Source organism: Lepus europaeus, chromosome 4, assembly GCF_033115175.1.
Source record: "Lepus europaeus isolate LE1 chromosome 4, mLepTim1.pri, whole genome shotgun sequence".
In the NCBI taxonomy this organism is placed as follows: domain Eukaryota; kingdom Metazoa; phylum Chordata; class Mammalia; order Lagomorpha; family Leporidae; genus Lepus; species Lepus europaeus.
This window is the reverse complement of record NC_084830.1, coordinates 103,646,265-103,661,711: the sequence shown is the minus strand read 5'-3', so window position 1 is coordinate 103,661,711 and position 15,447 is coordinate 103,646,265. Positions and strand designations below refer to the sequence as shown.

At 48.8% G+C, this 15,447-nt stretch overlaps 1 protein-coding gene across 1 annotated transcript in view; it reads right to left on the bottom strand.

The window, feature by feature from the left end:
• Nucleotides 1-15,447, bottom strand: part of COL23A1 (collagen type XXIII alpha 1 chain) — a 308,084-nt gene that overhangs the window by 50,555 nt on the left and 242,082 nt on the right. The window contains exon 3 of the mRNA XM_062189615.1: nt 11,982-12,026. Within this exon, the coding sequence (XP_062045599.1) occupies nt 11,982-12,026 (45 nt within the window). The remainder of the gene's footprint in view (nt 1-11,981; nt 12,027-15,447) is intronic.

Below are 15,447 nucleotides of genomic sequence, written 5' to 3'. Positions count from 1 at the left end.
GATCCTTTAACATTTCTTTTAAATAGCCAGGTGCCCTGTAATTAGTGCATATATGTTTATAATAGTTACATCTTTCTGTTGAATTGATTCCTTAATCATTACATAGTGCCCTTCTTTGTATCTTTTAACAGTTTTTGTGTTAAAGTCTATTTTGTTTGATATTAGGATGGCTACACCAGCTCTTTTTTGGTTTCTGTTGGCATGGATTATCTTCTTCCATTATTTCATTTTCAGTCTGTGTGCATCTTTGTTTGTGAGATGTCTTTCATGTAGGCAGCAAATGGATGGATTTTGTTTTTTAATTCATTCAGCCAGTCTATTTCTTTTAACTGGAGAGTTGAGGCCATTTACATTCAAGGTGACTATTGATAAGTCACGACTTTGCCCTGCCATTTTCCCAAAAAATTCCCACTTTTTACTTTGAATTTCCTTTGAAATTTTAATGGAAGATTTTCTTCCTTTACCTTCTTTCATAGTGATGACCATGTTTCTGTGTTTCTGTGTGCAGCACATATTTAAGCATCTTATGTAGGTCTGGATGGGTGGTGACAAATTCTTACAATTTCTGTTTGTTATGGATGGTTTTTACTTCACCTTCATTCATAAATGAGAGCTTTGCAGGGTACAGTATTCTGGGTTGACAGTTCTTTTCTCTTAAGACTTAGAATGTATCTCACCATTCTCTTCTAGCCTGTAGGGTTTCTGATACGCCCACTGTGAGCCTAATTGGAGATCCTCTGAAAGTAATCTGGCATTTACCTCATGCACATTTTAGAATATGTTTTACTGTGGTAAATTTGATTACAATGTGTCACACTGAAGATCTTTCTGATCATGTCTATTAGGAGTTCTATATGCTTCCTGAACTTGGATGTCCCTTTCTTTCTCCAAATTAGGGAAGTTTTCTGTTATTATTTCATTAAAAAGGCCTTCTGATCCTTTCTTTCCATGCCTTCAGGAATTCCTAGATCCCATATGTTGGGTTGTTTGATAGTATTCTATAGATTACCAACAGTGTGTTTTAGTTTCTAATTTCTTCTTCTTATTTTTGTACTGACTGTATAATTTCCTGTGCTTTGTCTTCTAAGTCAGATATTCTTTCTTCTGCTTCACAGATTCTGTTGTTAAGGCTTTCCACTGCATTTTTTGTTTGTTCTATTTTATTTTGATTTTATTGTGATTTCTCTTTAAGTCGCAATTCCTTTGGAGAAATTTTCTTTCATGTCATGTATGGATTTCATTGGTTTGTGCATTTGCTTCTGATTCCTCCTATGTAATCTTATGATCAATTTTTTGGATTTCATTTCTGGCATTTCTTTAATCTCATCATCTTCAGAGTCTAGTATTGAAATACTGTTTCTTTGGGAGCATCATGTTGTCTTCCTTATTCTTGTTTCTTGAATTGGTGCATTTGTTGTTCAGCATTTGTGGAAACACTCATTGGTTCCTTCCTTCCTTCCTTCCTTCCTTCCTTCCTTCCTTCCTTCCTTCCCTCCTTCCCTCCCTCCCGCCCTTCCTCCTTCCTTCCTTCCTTCCTTCCTTCCTTCCTTCCTTCCTTCCTAAGATTTATTTATTTGAAAGTCAGAGTAACACAGAGCGAGGTGAGCCAGAGAGAGAATTTCACTCCCCAACTGGCAGCAACGGCGGGAGCTGTGCTGATCTGAAGCCAGGAGTTAGGAACTTCTTCCAGGTCTCCCACATGGGTGCAGAGGCCCAAGGACTTGGGCCATCTTCTACTGCTTTCCCAGGCCATAGCAGAGAACTGGATTGGAAGTGGAGCAGCTGAGACACGAACCGGCGCTCATATGGGATGCTGGCACTTCAGGTGGCGGCTTTACCTGCTATACCACAGTGCTGGCTCCTCATTGGTTTTTTCTTTTTTTTTGCTGTTGTTGCTTTTGTATTTGTACTATGACTCTGTAGATAAGTGGATTTCAGTGAGTTACTAGAAGCAAGTAATGGGTGTGGTCAGTGAGCTCTGTACATTTCTCCAGGGTGAAGGGTGTGTCTAAAGTGAAACACCCAGGTAAATCTCCCCCCCCCCTTTTTTTTTTATCAAAGGGGAGGTTTATTCTGCTCAGCTGAACTCCTCTCCTCAAAGAAGAGCAGCGCCTGAGCGCTAGCCCCGTGGGTATAATACTCATCTGCTCTGCCACAAGGACCACACAAAGGATCTCTGCAGTCCTCAGTGTAAACTCAGACTCCCCAGCAATGTCCCTCACCAGGCAACCAGGGAGCCCTGATGGTGTGGAGCCTTCCACAATGACTGCTCAAAGTCCCAGCTACCCCGTGAGTCCTCCCACACAGCCTCAGTGTTTTCACAGATATGGCACACAAGCCTCCCACAGTCACAAGCACCCAGCCCCCTGTCTGTTCTCCCCACCAGACTCAGGAGTCTCCACTTGGCTGCTTGCTTGGCCCAGACACAAGCTGGAACAGCTGTTACATATGTTCAAAATGGTGCCCGCTCTCTAATGGCTAGTTACAGGATGCCATTGCAAGGTGATCGGGGAGAGAGGAACGTGTCCCTCCTTTTTTTGTTTTTTCTCCTCTAGTTTGGCAGGTACACTATCCCCCAGGGCTCCAAGCTGGATTCCCTCTGGGCCTCCCTGAAGCTTTATTGTCAATGGCTTGGGCTGCAGTTTGGTCTCACCTCACTCTCTAACACTGGTGTGGAGGCTCTCAGCTGCAGGGGTCCTGAGTTGTGCATGTCCTCGCCCTCCACATAGCTCCACTGTGTCCCTCTAATTTGCATAGTTTCCTCTGCCATGTTCTCCCTAACACTTCCCTGAGACTGCACTCTGTCCACTTTTTAAAACTCTCTTCTCCTAGGCGAGAGCAGTGAGCTCCCTCCCTCCCCTGCCATCCTAACTCCCCCTATTCAGAGTGTCGCTTTAAATCCTGGCTGCTCTGCCTCGGAGCCACCTTCCTGCTAATGCACCTGGGAAGGCGGCAGAACACGGCCCAAGTCTCTGGGTCCCTGCCACCCACGAGGGAGACCTGGATAGTGTTCCTGGCTTTGCAGCCATTTGAGGAGTGAACGAGTAGATGGAAAATCTCTTTCTTTTTCTCTACCTTACAAATAAATAAAATAATTGTTTTTAATCTACTTGAGCGTTGTCTGTCAGCCCCAGCAGCAGGGCAGGCCTCCTTGCTGCTTTTCAGGGCCTGGCAGAGCCAACACTTGGTGCACACCCAGTGAACAGACAAGGGACAGAATAGCAGGGGCCTCCCAGCGGGCCAGGCCCTCCCGAGCCCTCTGCACTTGCCTTGTGTTCCCAGGTCTGTGTTGCACTGTCACATCCTCAGGGTGTGCACTCCATGACCTGCAGGCAGCTGGGCACCCAGGGGTGAAGGGTGCAGCTGCAGGTTGGGCTCAGGCTGTCTTGGGGTTCCTGCTTAGGAAATTGAGGCCAGCTATGGGACCTCCAGCTGACCGCAGGCTGAGCGCCCCCATGGGCTGGCCCCACGTGTGGGTTTTGGGCCCCAGCCCTTCTGCACTCAGCTTTAGACACGTGTTCCCCAAGCGGCATGTGGGAGCAATTAAGGAGCCAGACGACTTGGGAAACAAACAAAATGGATTTGAGGAAGTGGAGGGCATTCTTGGCCTCCTCAACCGATGCGTATGGCCCAACAGTGTTCTCTGGGCTAGGAGCCTTGCCCATTGACACCTGGAGGCTGGGCAGACAGCATCTGGGTGGGCGAGCTACGTGCTGGGTGCTGACAGACAAGCAGAGGTGTGGCGTGGGTCTGGAAGACCACCTAGGGCTCTGAGCCCCTCTGGGTGTGTTTGGCATGTTCTGGAAAAGCGAAGGAGGAAGAAGGTTTCACGGCTGGGCAGGAGGAGGGCCGGCCTTGGTTGCTGTGCCTGCTCACAGGCCCTCACCTGCCCCTCTCTGTTGCCCCCGGGCTCCTCGCTCCTCTGTGACTGCTGCCTGCTCTCCGGCTGCTCACTGGACCCTCTCAGCCCTCTCCCGTTCAGCCAGATCCAGGGAGACGCCGCACCCTGGCCCCCAACTCATCCCTGCCGCAAAGACAGCCACCTGCGTGCGGCTCTGCTTCCCAGAGCCTTCTCCCCAAGGGAGCAGAGTAAGCCAAGGGCTTTTTTTTTTCTTTTTAAATTATTGATTTGAGAGACAAAGAGAGCATTCCCATGCTCTGATTCACTTCCCAAATCTTCCCAAATGCCCGCTTAAGCAATGGGAATTCAATCCAGATCTCCCATGGAGGGAGGAGGCAGGAACACAATCACTTGAGCCATCGCTGCTGCCTCCCCCGAGGTCTGCGTTACCAGGGAGCTGGAGTCAGAGCCAGGCATTGGACACGGGTACTCTGACACAGGACACGTGTCTTCACCGGGATCTTAGCAACTAAATGAAAACTCCTGGCCCAGCCAAAAGGCTTTTAAAATATTTTAAAACGTCATCTTTTTGAAAAGCAGAGAGACAGTGTGCTCTTTTACTTGCTGGTTCATTCTCCAAATGCTCACAACAGTTGGAGCTGGGCCAGGCTAAAACCAGGATTCTGGAACTCAATTTGGGTCTCCCATGTGAGTGGCAGGGACTCGAGTACTTGAGGGTTTAATGGGATTTTAAACCATGCTTTCAGGCAGAGGAAATGAGGCTCAGAGGTTGGCAAGCCCAGCGGGTGAGCCGCAAGCTGAGTCAGAAGGTGGCTTCTGTCACAGGTGGAGAACAAGCACCCCTGCCTCTCTGGATTGAGTGAAGTTCTGGGTGAATTTAAAGCACCCAGCACAGCACAGGTATGGCCCGGGGCTAAAAAACCACATGCTGCCTGGAGTCACAGCAGCTGTCTCCCTGCACACGCACACACACGCGCACACACACGCACACACACTCCCAACATGGTCACAGGCACCCAAGTGGCATCTTAACCACTAGGCCGGATGCCTTCCCTCTTTCTTTCATTTCTGAGAGGTGGTTTTGCTGCATATAAGATTCTTAGTTGACAGTTTTTCAGCCTTTGAGTATGCCACATCATCTCCCTGCTTTCTGGTCCACATTACCTCTGATGGAGTTAGCTGTTAATCTGAGATTTCCCTGTTTGTGTTTTTTAGATTGATTTATTTATTTGAATTACAGAGAGTTACAGAGAGAGAGAAAGAGAGAGAGAGAGAGAGGGAGAGAGAGAGAGACCTTCCATTTGCCAGTTCACGCCCCAGATGGCTGCCAGGAACCAGGAGCTTCATCTGAGTCTCCCATGTGGATGGTGGGGGCCTAAACACTTGGACCAGCTCTTGTTGCTTTCCCAGGCCATTATCCGGGATCTGGATTGGAAGTGGAGCAGCCAGGATTCAAACCACAGCCCATTTGGGATGCCAGTGTTGCAGGAGATGGCTTTACCCACTGCACCACACTGTTTTTATTTTTCTCCAACTCTGCTTCCTCCCCATTCTTCAGATCACACAATCTGTCAGTCTCCAGTCTCTGTGTGTCCTGACAGCCCACATTTGTTTGTGAACTTTTGCAAGGAATTTCTCATCTCGCAAAGTCCAACTTTTCAATGTTATCTCTTGTCAGTTGTGCTTTTGGTGTCATACCCGAGAAATCACTGCCTGACTCGAGGTCACGGAGATTTATTCCCACGTCTTACTGTAAGGATTTTATGGTTTTTGCCTCTTCTTACATTTAGGTCCATAAAATAATATTTTAATAATAAAATAAAAAAATTGTTTTTGTGTACATGAAGGAAGCAGCCCAACTTCATTCTTTGTAATGTAGTTGTCTTAGCACCACTGAATTATCCTGGCATTCTTGTAAAAAAGAAAATTAATGATAACTGTAAGTGATGTGGAAAGCTTAGAAAGATGATTTTAATTCATGAGCTGGAAGCCACACCTCCTTTGCTCTCTGTTGTCACGCTCATCCATCTGTCCATCAGGGGACTCCTCCCCAGGAAGTACCTCCTCTTACCCGGGATGTGGGGGTGGAACCACATAAACAGTTCTATTTTTCTAAGCTCATAAAAAAGCTGGGAGGAGTGGAAGCTCTCTCTCTTCCTCATGGACTCAGGGTGGGCAGAGCAGGGTATGATAATTCCCTTTGTTTGGCCCATTCTCCCTTAATAAAGCCCTAATGGGCCTGTGTATTTTTCTCACTTTATAAATAAAGTTTATCACACTGCATGCCATGTTTGGGCCTGTATATAGAATTCTTCTCTAAGTGAAAGGCCAGAGTCTGGAAAATTAATTTAGGCCCTATCCAGCTCCGCATCTCATTTATCTCTATATGCATTTTAGGATTAATTTATCAATTTCTGAAAAATAAAAATCCAGCTGGGATTTTGATAGTATTTCATTGAATCTGTAGCTCAGTTCATCAAGTACCACCACCTCAATATTGTATTAAGTCTTCTAATATATGAACAGAGGGTCAAAACCATTATTTAGGTCTTTTATTTCTTTCAATAAGGTTTTTTGTAGTTTTCAGAGCATGTGTCTTGCACTTTTTTTGTTAGTTTAATTTCTAAGTATTTTATTCTTCATGTTTTTATAAATGTAATCATTTTCTTCATTTATTAAAAAATATTTGATTGAAAGGCAGAGTGACAGAGACAGATCTTTCATCTACTGGTTCACTCCCCAAACGCTGGCAGCAGCCAGGGCTGGCCTAGGCTGAAGCCAGCAGCCCACAATTCCATCCCGGTCTCCCACACGGGTGGCAGGGACCCAAGTACTTGGGCCATCATCTTCTGCTTCATGAGTGCAGCAGCTGGAAGGTGAATTGGAAGCAGAGGAACAGGAACTTGAACCGGCACTCTGACATAGGATGTGCACATCTCAAACGGCAGCTTAACCTGCACCACAGCACAATCAAATCTGCCAATCTGGAGTGGTTTAATCCAGTTGCACTTAACATAATTCCCATAAGGTAGGATATGCTTGCCAATTTGCCTTTAATTTTTATATGTAATGTCTTTTTTTGCTATTCTGTTATTCCATTAATACTTTTTTTTGTTAAATAGATTTTTCTAGTGTACCATTTTAATTCTCTTGCTCCTTTTACTATTTTTTAACAGTTATTCTCTTAGCAGTTTTCCTGGGGATTATAATTAACATCTTCATTTAACATAATCAATTTGGATCAATAGCAACTTTTATTTATTCTTTAAACTTTTTAAAAAAGATTTATTTATTTATTTGAAAGGCAGAGTTACAGAGATGGGAAAGAGAGAGAGAGAGAGAGAGAAAGTCCTCTATCTGCTGGTTCACTCCCCAGATGGCCTCAACGGCTGGAGCTGGGCCGATTTGAAGTCAGGAGCCAGGAGCTTCTTCCAGGTCTCCCACATGGGTGCAGGGGCCCAAAGACTTGGGCCATCTTCTACTGCTTTCCCAGGCTACAGCAGAAAGCTGGATTGGAAGAGGAGCAGCTGAGACAAGAACCAGCGCCCATATGGGATGCCAGCACTGCTACACCACAGAGCTGGCCACGAAAGTTATTTTTATTTTAAAAGCTATATTTATCTATCTATTTTGAAAATTAGAGTTACAGTGAAGGATGAGAGAGAGATATAGATATTTTTCATCCTCTTGTTCATTATCTAGATGGCTTTAACAGTCAGCCCTGGGCCAGGCTGAAGCCAGGAGCCAGGAGCCAGGAACTGCATCCGGGTGTCCCACATGCCTGCAGGAGCCCAAACACTTGGGCCATCCTCAGCTGATTTTCTCAGGTATCAGCAGGGAGCTGGATCAGAAGTGCAGCAGCTGGTATGGACGCTGGCATGGAAGGTGGCAGCTTTGCTCACTATGCCACCACACCAGCCTGTGCAACTTACTTATAATTGTCTAAAAATATTTGTTCCAATATAGCTCTGATGTCTATCCCTGGTCCTTTGTACTATTGTTGCCATGAAATTACTACTTTAAATACTATACACCCTTAAGCTCAGTTTGATCGATTACTATTTTGTGCAGTTGTCTTTTAAATCAGAACAGAGCAGAATTATACATAAAAGCACGTTTTTCTGTTTTTCATATTCACCTTCACTGGGGCTTTTTCTTGGTGTGGATTGATGTTGTTCTCTGGCGACCTCCCAGCTCACACTTGAGGACCCCTTTAGTGTTCCCTGCAGGGTGGGGCTGCTAATGATAGCTTTTCTCCAATTGTGTTTACTGAGATTATCTTAGTTCCTCCTTTGTCCTTTGAGGATAACTTTGCCAGGCGCAGCATTGACCTCTCTTTCATGTTAAGGATGGCCTCCTAGTGCCTCTTGACTTCCATGGTTCTGGTGGGAAATCAGCTGTCAACCTTGTTGAGTACCTTCTGTGATAACTCATTTTCTCTTGGAGCTTCAAGATTCTCTTTTCTTTTTTTTTTTTTTTTTTGCTTCTGGCAATATGACTGTGATGTGTTTAGGTGAGTGCCTCTTTATCTTAATTGAGCTTCTTGGATGTGCAATGTTTTTCTTTAAACTTGGGAAAGTTTGGCCATTATTTCTTCAAAATTCTTTCTGCCTCCCACAGGTCTCTGAGGCTCTGTTCATGACTCATTATTTTTCTTCCTGTTCCTCAGAATGGATAGCAACAACCGACGTCATCACAGCCCAGGTCTAATACTGAAGCCCTCTAAGTGGGTCTCTCATTTCAGTTACTGTATGCCACAGCTCCGGGATTTCTATTTGCTTCTTTTTAAAATGTGTTCTTTTAATTGATATTCTCCATTTGGTGAGATAGAATTCTCCTCCTTTCCTTTAATTCTTTATTTATTTGAAAGACAGAGTTACAGAGAGGCAGAGGCACAGACAGAGAGAAAGGTCTTCTATCTACTGGTTAAGTCCCCAAATGGCTGTAACAGCCGGAACTGAGCTGATCTGAAGCCCCTTCCCTTCCCTCCCCTCCCCTCCCCTTCCCTTCCTTCCACTTGAGAGGTAGAGTTACAGAAAGAAAGAGGGAGAGAGGGAGAGAGGGAGAGAGAGCTCTTCCTTCGGTTGGTTCACTCCCCAAATGGCCAGAGCTGAGCTGATCTGAAGCCAGGAGCCAGGAGCTTCTTCCGGGTCTCCCAAGTGGGCACAGGGGCTCAAGTACTCAAGCCATCCTCCATTGCTTTCCCAGGCCATAGTAGAAAGCTGGATGAGAAGAGGAGCAGTCAGGTCTCAGACAGGCACCCATATGGGATGCCGGTACTGCAGGCAGTGGCTTTACCTGCTATGCCACAGCTCCAGCCCCCACCTTTAATTCTTTAGTTTTGGTTTCTTTAGCTCTTCAAATACATAACAGCCAATGTCATTGGCTACCATACAGCATCTTTGTCCAGTAAGTCCATCTGGACCTCCTCAGCAAGTCTCTACTGACTGTGTTTCCCCCTTTTTATTGCCACACTTCCAAGTATCTTTGCATTTCTTGCCCTGTATTTTGTTAAAAACTGGACATTTAAAATAATCTATTGTGGCTACTCTGGAAATTAGGCTCCTCTTCTCCTTTCTGGGATATGTTATTGTTGCTGTTTATTGTTGTTGCTCTTTGTGTGTTTAGGAGCTTTCCAAGAATAATTATCTTATTTTGTTAAAAAATCTAAATATTTTCACTTTTATTTGCAAGGGAGAGAGAGAGAGAGAGAGAGAGAGAGAGAGAGAATCTTATCCTCATTGGTTCACTCCCTAAATGCACACAATAACCAGGGCAGCCTAGGCTGAAGCAAGTCCAGATTGCAATCTGGGTTTCCTACTTGGGTGGCAGAGTCAGGTACTTCAGCCATCACCTGCCGCCTCCCAGGGTGTGGATTCGCAGGAAGGTGGCTTCAGAAGCAGAGCTGAGGCACCCTCATCCAGGATATGGGCATCTTAACAGCTGTGCTAGGGCCGTAGGCTTTCTGTAAACTGTGCATTCTTTGTCCTATGCAGCTGCTGAATTCTCTGCTGGTTTAGCTTAGTGCTGAGCTTAGACAGAGATTTCCTTTCATGCCTTTATTCCCTATGTTGAGGGCCTGTGTGTGTGGGACTCTGCCTTTCCCTTCACTACCTCTTTCAGAAGAGGAGAGAGACGCGTTCTCTCAGGTCTTTCCTGGGCACGTACAGAGATCTGCATGTGTACGTACATTCTAGGTTCTCCAGAATGTGCTGGAGCTTTTTCACAGCCCCTTTGGCTGTCTCATCCCCTAGACTTTCATTGTAAGTTTTTTTTTTTTTTTAGATTTATTTGACAGGTAGATTTACAGACAGTGAGAGAGAGAGGCAGACAGAAAGGTCTTTCTTCCGTTGGTTCACTCCCCAAATGGTCGCAATGGCTGGAGCTATGCCGATCCAAAGCCAGGAGCCAGATGCCTCCTCCTGGTCTCCCATGCGGGTGCAGGAGCCCAAGCACTTGGGCCATCCTCCACTGCCTTCCCGGGCCACAGCAGAGAGCTGGACTGGAAGAGGAGCAACTGGGACTAGAAACCAGCACCCATATGGGATGCCGGTGCCGCAGGTGGAGGATTAACCTAGTGTGCCATGGTGCCGGCCCCTCATTGTAAGTTTTTGAGTCATCCACTTGCTTGCTCCAACTACTACCACCACTTTGGGCAGGTGCAGTGTTGAGCAGTCACTGCTGATTGTTTCTGGCAAGCAGTCTGAGTTAGGGCTTTTCCTACCAAAAGGTCACACAGTGACAATTCTCTAGGAATGAGCATTTAGGGAGATTCAAACCTGTTCTGCCTTCTCCAGTGGCTGCTAGTTGTCACAGGTACTGTGGCTGGCCGTAATTCTGCTTGCTTTTAAGGCTCCTGTGGAGCCAGGGAAATGGTAAATTAAAATGCTACAAAACAAGGCCGGTGCCTCGTAGAAGGTTAAGCTTCCACCTGCAGTGCCAGTGTCCCATGTCAGTGCCGGTTCCATTCGTGGATATTGCACTTCTGATCCAGCACCCTGCTAATGCATGTAGAAGAGCAGTGGATGACGGCCCAAGTGCTTGGGCCCCAGCACCCCTGTGGGAGACTGCAAGGGAGACCCTGGATCCTGGCTTCAGCCTGGCCCAGTCCCAGCCACTGCGGCCATTTGGGGAGTGAATCAGCAGATGAAAAATCTCTCTCCTTCTCTCTCTGTATCTCTGCCTTTCAAATGACTAAAAATGACTAAATGGTCTTTAAAAAAAAATTGTCCAAACCCATTGTTCTTAGATGCAAGAGATGCGAAGTCTTTAGTCTTTTTTTTTTTTTTTTTGGAATGAACTTTTCTTTTTGGTTGTTGCAAGCCTTTTGTTAATTGACAGAGTTCTAAAAAGGTCAACTTCCCTCACACTTTTAAAATTTATTTATTGGAGACAGAGGAGAGAAACCCCCATCCACTGGTTCACTCCAATGCCAGCCGTGACTGGGAATTCAGCCCAGGTCTCCCATATGGGTGGCAAGGATCCAACTGCTTAAGCTACATTACCAAGAAGCTGGAATCAGGAGCAGAGCTGGGATTCAGACCCAGGTACTCTGATGTGGGATGTGCGCATCCCAAGTAGCATCTTAGTAGCTGTGCGGGTGCCTTCCCTGCCTCTGCAGGTCTAGTGCAGGCATCCGCCCAGTAGCATCTGACTACTTCTTCCTCATCTCCTCTCCTGAACCCCTTGATGTTCATTTGCCCACTGGTCCCTTTCTCTCCCCTTCCTCCTGTCTCTCTCCTGCCAATCAGCATTCACTGGGTATGTCCTGAGTGGCTGCGCGGGGGTGGGGAGGTTGTCCATCCTAGCCCCTGCCCTGAGGAGTCCAGGCCTTGGTTGGCAAGGAAGATTCTAGAGGAGAGGTGAAGAACGGGCCACGTTTGGGCAGGGACAGGGGCGCCAGGAGAACCATGGCGTTGCGCTGAGAGGCTGGCGGCAGAGACCGTGGGCTGTCAGTGAGGACCCACCGCGCAGAGAGCAAAGGAGATGTGGAGAGGAGGGGGTGCCGGCCATGTGGCCTCGGGGTTCGGCAAAGGGCGTGGCTAAGGGTGGGTACAGTGGTCAGCGCCTGGCGGACTTCCAAGTCTAGGCTGAGCAGTTGAGAATACTAGGGACTTACCAGGGTCGCCTCGTCTTCCGGGCTTGCCACGCCGTCCTGGGGGCCCTAGGTAGGAAAACAAGGATGGACAGGTTGAGAAGGGAGGCCAGAGGGCTCGGGCGCAGCCCGTTGGCTGCCTGCTCCTTACTACCGTGCTCCTTACTACCGGAGTTGGGGGTGGGAAGTAGGGGGTGCGCTCTCCGGGCCCTCTGAGCCCCCGCCCTGGCTCTTCCCGCCTGGCCCCCTCCTGTTGGTCGCGCCCCGCACCCTCCTTGCGCATTCAGGAGCCCTGCCCCACCGCGCACTGACTCCCAGGGAGACTCCTGAGGCGGAGGACTTAGTCTCCTCGGTGTGGGAGCTGTTCAGGGAAGCCCCGACAAACGCGGGTTTCTAGTCCCTAAGACAAAGCCGACGCCGCAGAGCCACGACCAGGCATTTCAGTTGGTCGCGTGCGTACGTGCGTGCGCGCGGCAGCCGCAGGCACCTGCCACCCATGCCCGGCCTGCAGCCGCTCGCATTCCCTCCCCGCGGCCCGGGAGCTGCGTGGGCGTTCTTCGTGTTCGCGGCTTTCTCGCGAGGCACACGTTGCAAGCCTTTCTGAAGCTCGGATCCAGATGGTCCGCCTCTGCCGGGTCAGTCCCCGAGACCCGCGTGTCTGCGGTGCTAAAGGCAGAGCGCTCGGGGTAAGGGGCCCACCCCGCCTTCAGGCTGCAGGCCGTGGCTGGGGCGCTTCCACCCGGCCTCTCCCGAGCTCACCCCGAACGCCCCTGGTGCCCTTTGCCCCTCTCAGCCTCTTTCTGCTCCTCTTACTCTGACACTCGGTTCTCTCAGAGGGAAAGGCATGAGGAAGTGAAGACTCCAGATTGCATTACGAGGTCCCGCCGCCTAGAGGCCCGCCACCTCTCACATCACCATGCTTCCAGCATATGAACCCCCGGGGGGACACACCACGTGCACAGCACAGCAGCTGTGGTCTCCATCAGGTCTGTGTGGGACTGAGGTGACTGTCCAGTCTGGGGACAGACCCAGACTGCCTGGGGGAACCACACCCCGTGTGCTCACTGAGACCTCCTTGTTCAGTGATTGACGGGACAGGCCCTGCGTCTGGAGGGGCTGGGCCGGTGGAGGCCCAACCTCACCCGCACAGAGGGCCTCGGGTGTGGACACGCTGACCGCCACACTGGCTGCAAGGGTATTTAACAGTTGGTGCGTTTACTGTGTGATTTTTTTATTTTATTTTATTTTTTTTTTTAGATTTATTTTTTTTCTTTGAAAGAGTTACAGAGAGGTAGAGCCAGAGAGAGAGGTCTTCCATCTGCTGGTTCACTCTCCATATGGCTGCAATGGCCAGAGCTGGGCTGATCCGAAGCCAGGAGCCAGGAGCTTCTTCCTGGATCTCCCATGGTGGGGGGTGGCAGGGTCCCAAGGACTTGGGCCATCTTCTACTGCTTTCCCAGGCCATAGCAGAGAGCTGGGTTGGAAGTGGAGTAGCCGGGACTCGAACCAGCGCCCATATGGGATGCTGGCACTGCAGGTGGCGGCTTTACCTGCTACACCACAGCGCCGTCCCCATGGATGCTTAATTTATACTCAGAGCTACACTTTTACTCACATGGTTGTCCCTTGGAATCCACAGGGGTACTGGTCTTGGGACCCCATGGATACCCAAGTCTGCAGCCATTCAGATTCCTCATATAAAATAGTGAAGTATTTGCATATGGTCATACATACAGCCTCCTGCATACTCTGTATCCTCTCTAGATAACTTACAATACCTAATGCCATATCAAGGCAGAGCACAGAGTTGTTACATTGTACTATTTAGGAATAAAGTCAAGAAGAAAAGTCTGAGGGTGGGCACTGAGGCACAGCAGGTGAAGCTGCCACATGCAATGCCTGCATCCAATTTCAGAGCACCGGTTTGAATCCTGGATGCTCCACTTCTGATCCAACCTGCTGCTAACGCATCCTGGGAGGCGGTGCTTGGGCACCTTCCCCCGACATGGGAGACCCAGATGGAGTTCCTGGCTCCTGGCGTGCTCGCTTGCTTTGCTCCATTACTCTATTCAAGCAGATGAAAAATAAATAAATAATTGTTAAAGAAATAAATACTTAAAAAGTCTGCACCTGTTCAGTGCAACATTTTCTGTCTGCAGTGGTTTGAATGTGCAGGTGTGGAACCTGTGGCTAAGGAGGGCTGACTATTCTTCACATCACGTGGCTGGGGAAGGCTATTGTTTTGTTTCCATCATCCAGATGGAGACACTGAGGTGCAGAGAGATGAGTGGGCCCTCTGATGCTGTCTAGATGGAACTTGGCCATCGCACTGGTGAGCCCATGCTTGTAAACCCTGCCTGGCCGAAGAAAGCACTAGCTTGTCCACAGTTTGTACAGCCACTTCCTGACATTTGTTGTTTGTTTATTTATTTATTTTTAATAGGCCAGGAACTACACAAACTGGCATCTGCCAGGGATGGCTCTCAGACATCCATGGATTAAGTCCATAAGTCCAGTGCTGCCAGCAGCTTTGTGGCCTGCTGGGGTCTGCATCGGATCATCCAAAATGCCTGCTGTTTCTAGCCTGGTTCTCCACCTCCCGTCTGGAGCCAGTTTCATCAAGCATTACCCAAGATGCACAAATGGTGGCACACCAGCTACACAGAACTCAAGAGCTGTGGCCCAAAGGGCCTTAGTAGGAGGGGCTTGGACAAGGGCACTGCCGGCAGCCTGTGCAAGCCCAGGGCTCAGTGCTTTGCCATCTTGGCAATCCTTGTTGTAATTGCTCTGCAGAGACAATGGACCCCAGGGACAGGGAAGCAAACAGGGACCCAAAGGCCGACCAACCTGTCCAAGCGCCTGCACCAGGCACCGCTGCTGGCCAAGCTCCCTCTTGCCAGAGAAATGGCGGATTAGGTCCCAGAGCTAAGCCTCATCTAGGAGGTGCAGCAGGGAGGACCTGGGCAGGGGCTGGGGGTGGCTGCTGTGCACACGGGAGTGTTGGGCCTCACACACGCTTCCAGGCTGTGGGTGTGGGAGTACAGGGAGGTAGAGCAGGAGTGCAGGGTGTTGAGTGGAAGCACTGCTTTTGGCCGAGACTTCCAGGGAGAGGACCACTTGAGGGTGCCCCACATTGGCCGGAGACGAATGCTATGGTTTGACTGTCTCTCTCCGTGCTCCATGGACTGGAAACTCATCTCCAGGGTGACAGTGTGTGTGTGGGGGAGATGTGGTCATTCCGTAAGAGTGTTCAGCCCCTACCCTTGCCCTCACCCTTCCACCTTCTGCCACGAGCTAGTGCAGCAAGCACGCCCTCGCCAGATGTGAGCCCCTCCCCTGTGGAGCTCCCAGTCCCCCGTACTGTAAGAAATAAATCTTTTTTCTTATAAATCAGCAGTCCCAGGTAGTCTGTTACAGCAGCACAAAGCAGAACAAGACACGGAGTAACAGCCCATTGCTCAGGTGTGGCAGTACCCCTCCCCACCCTGCC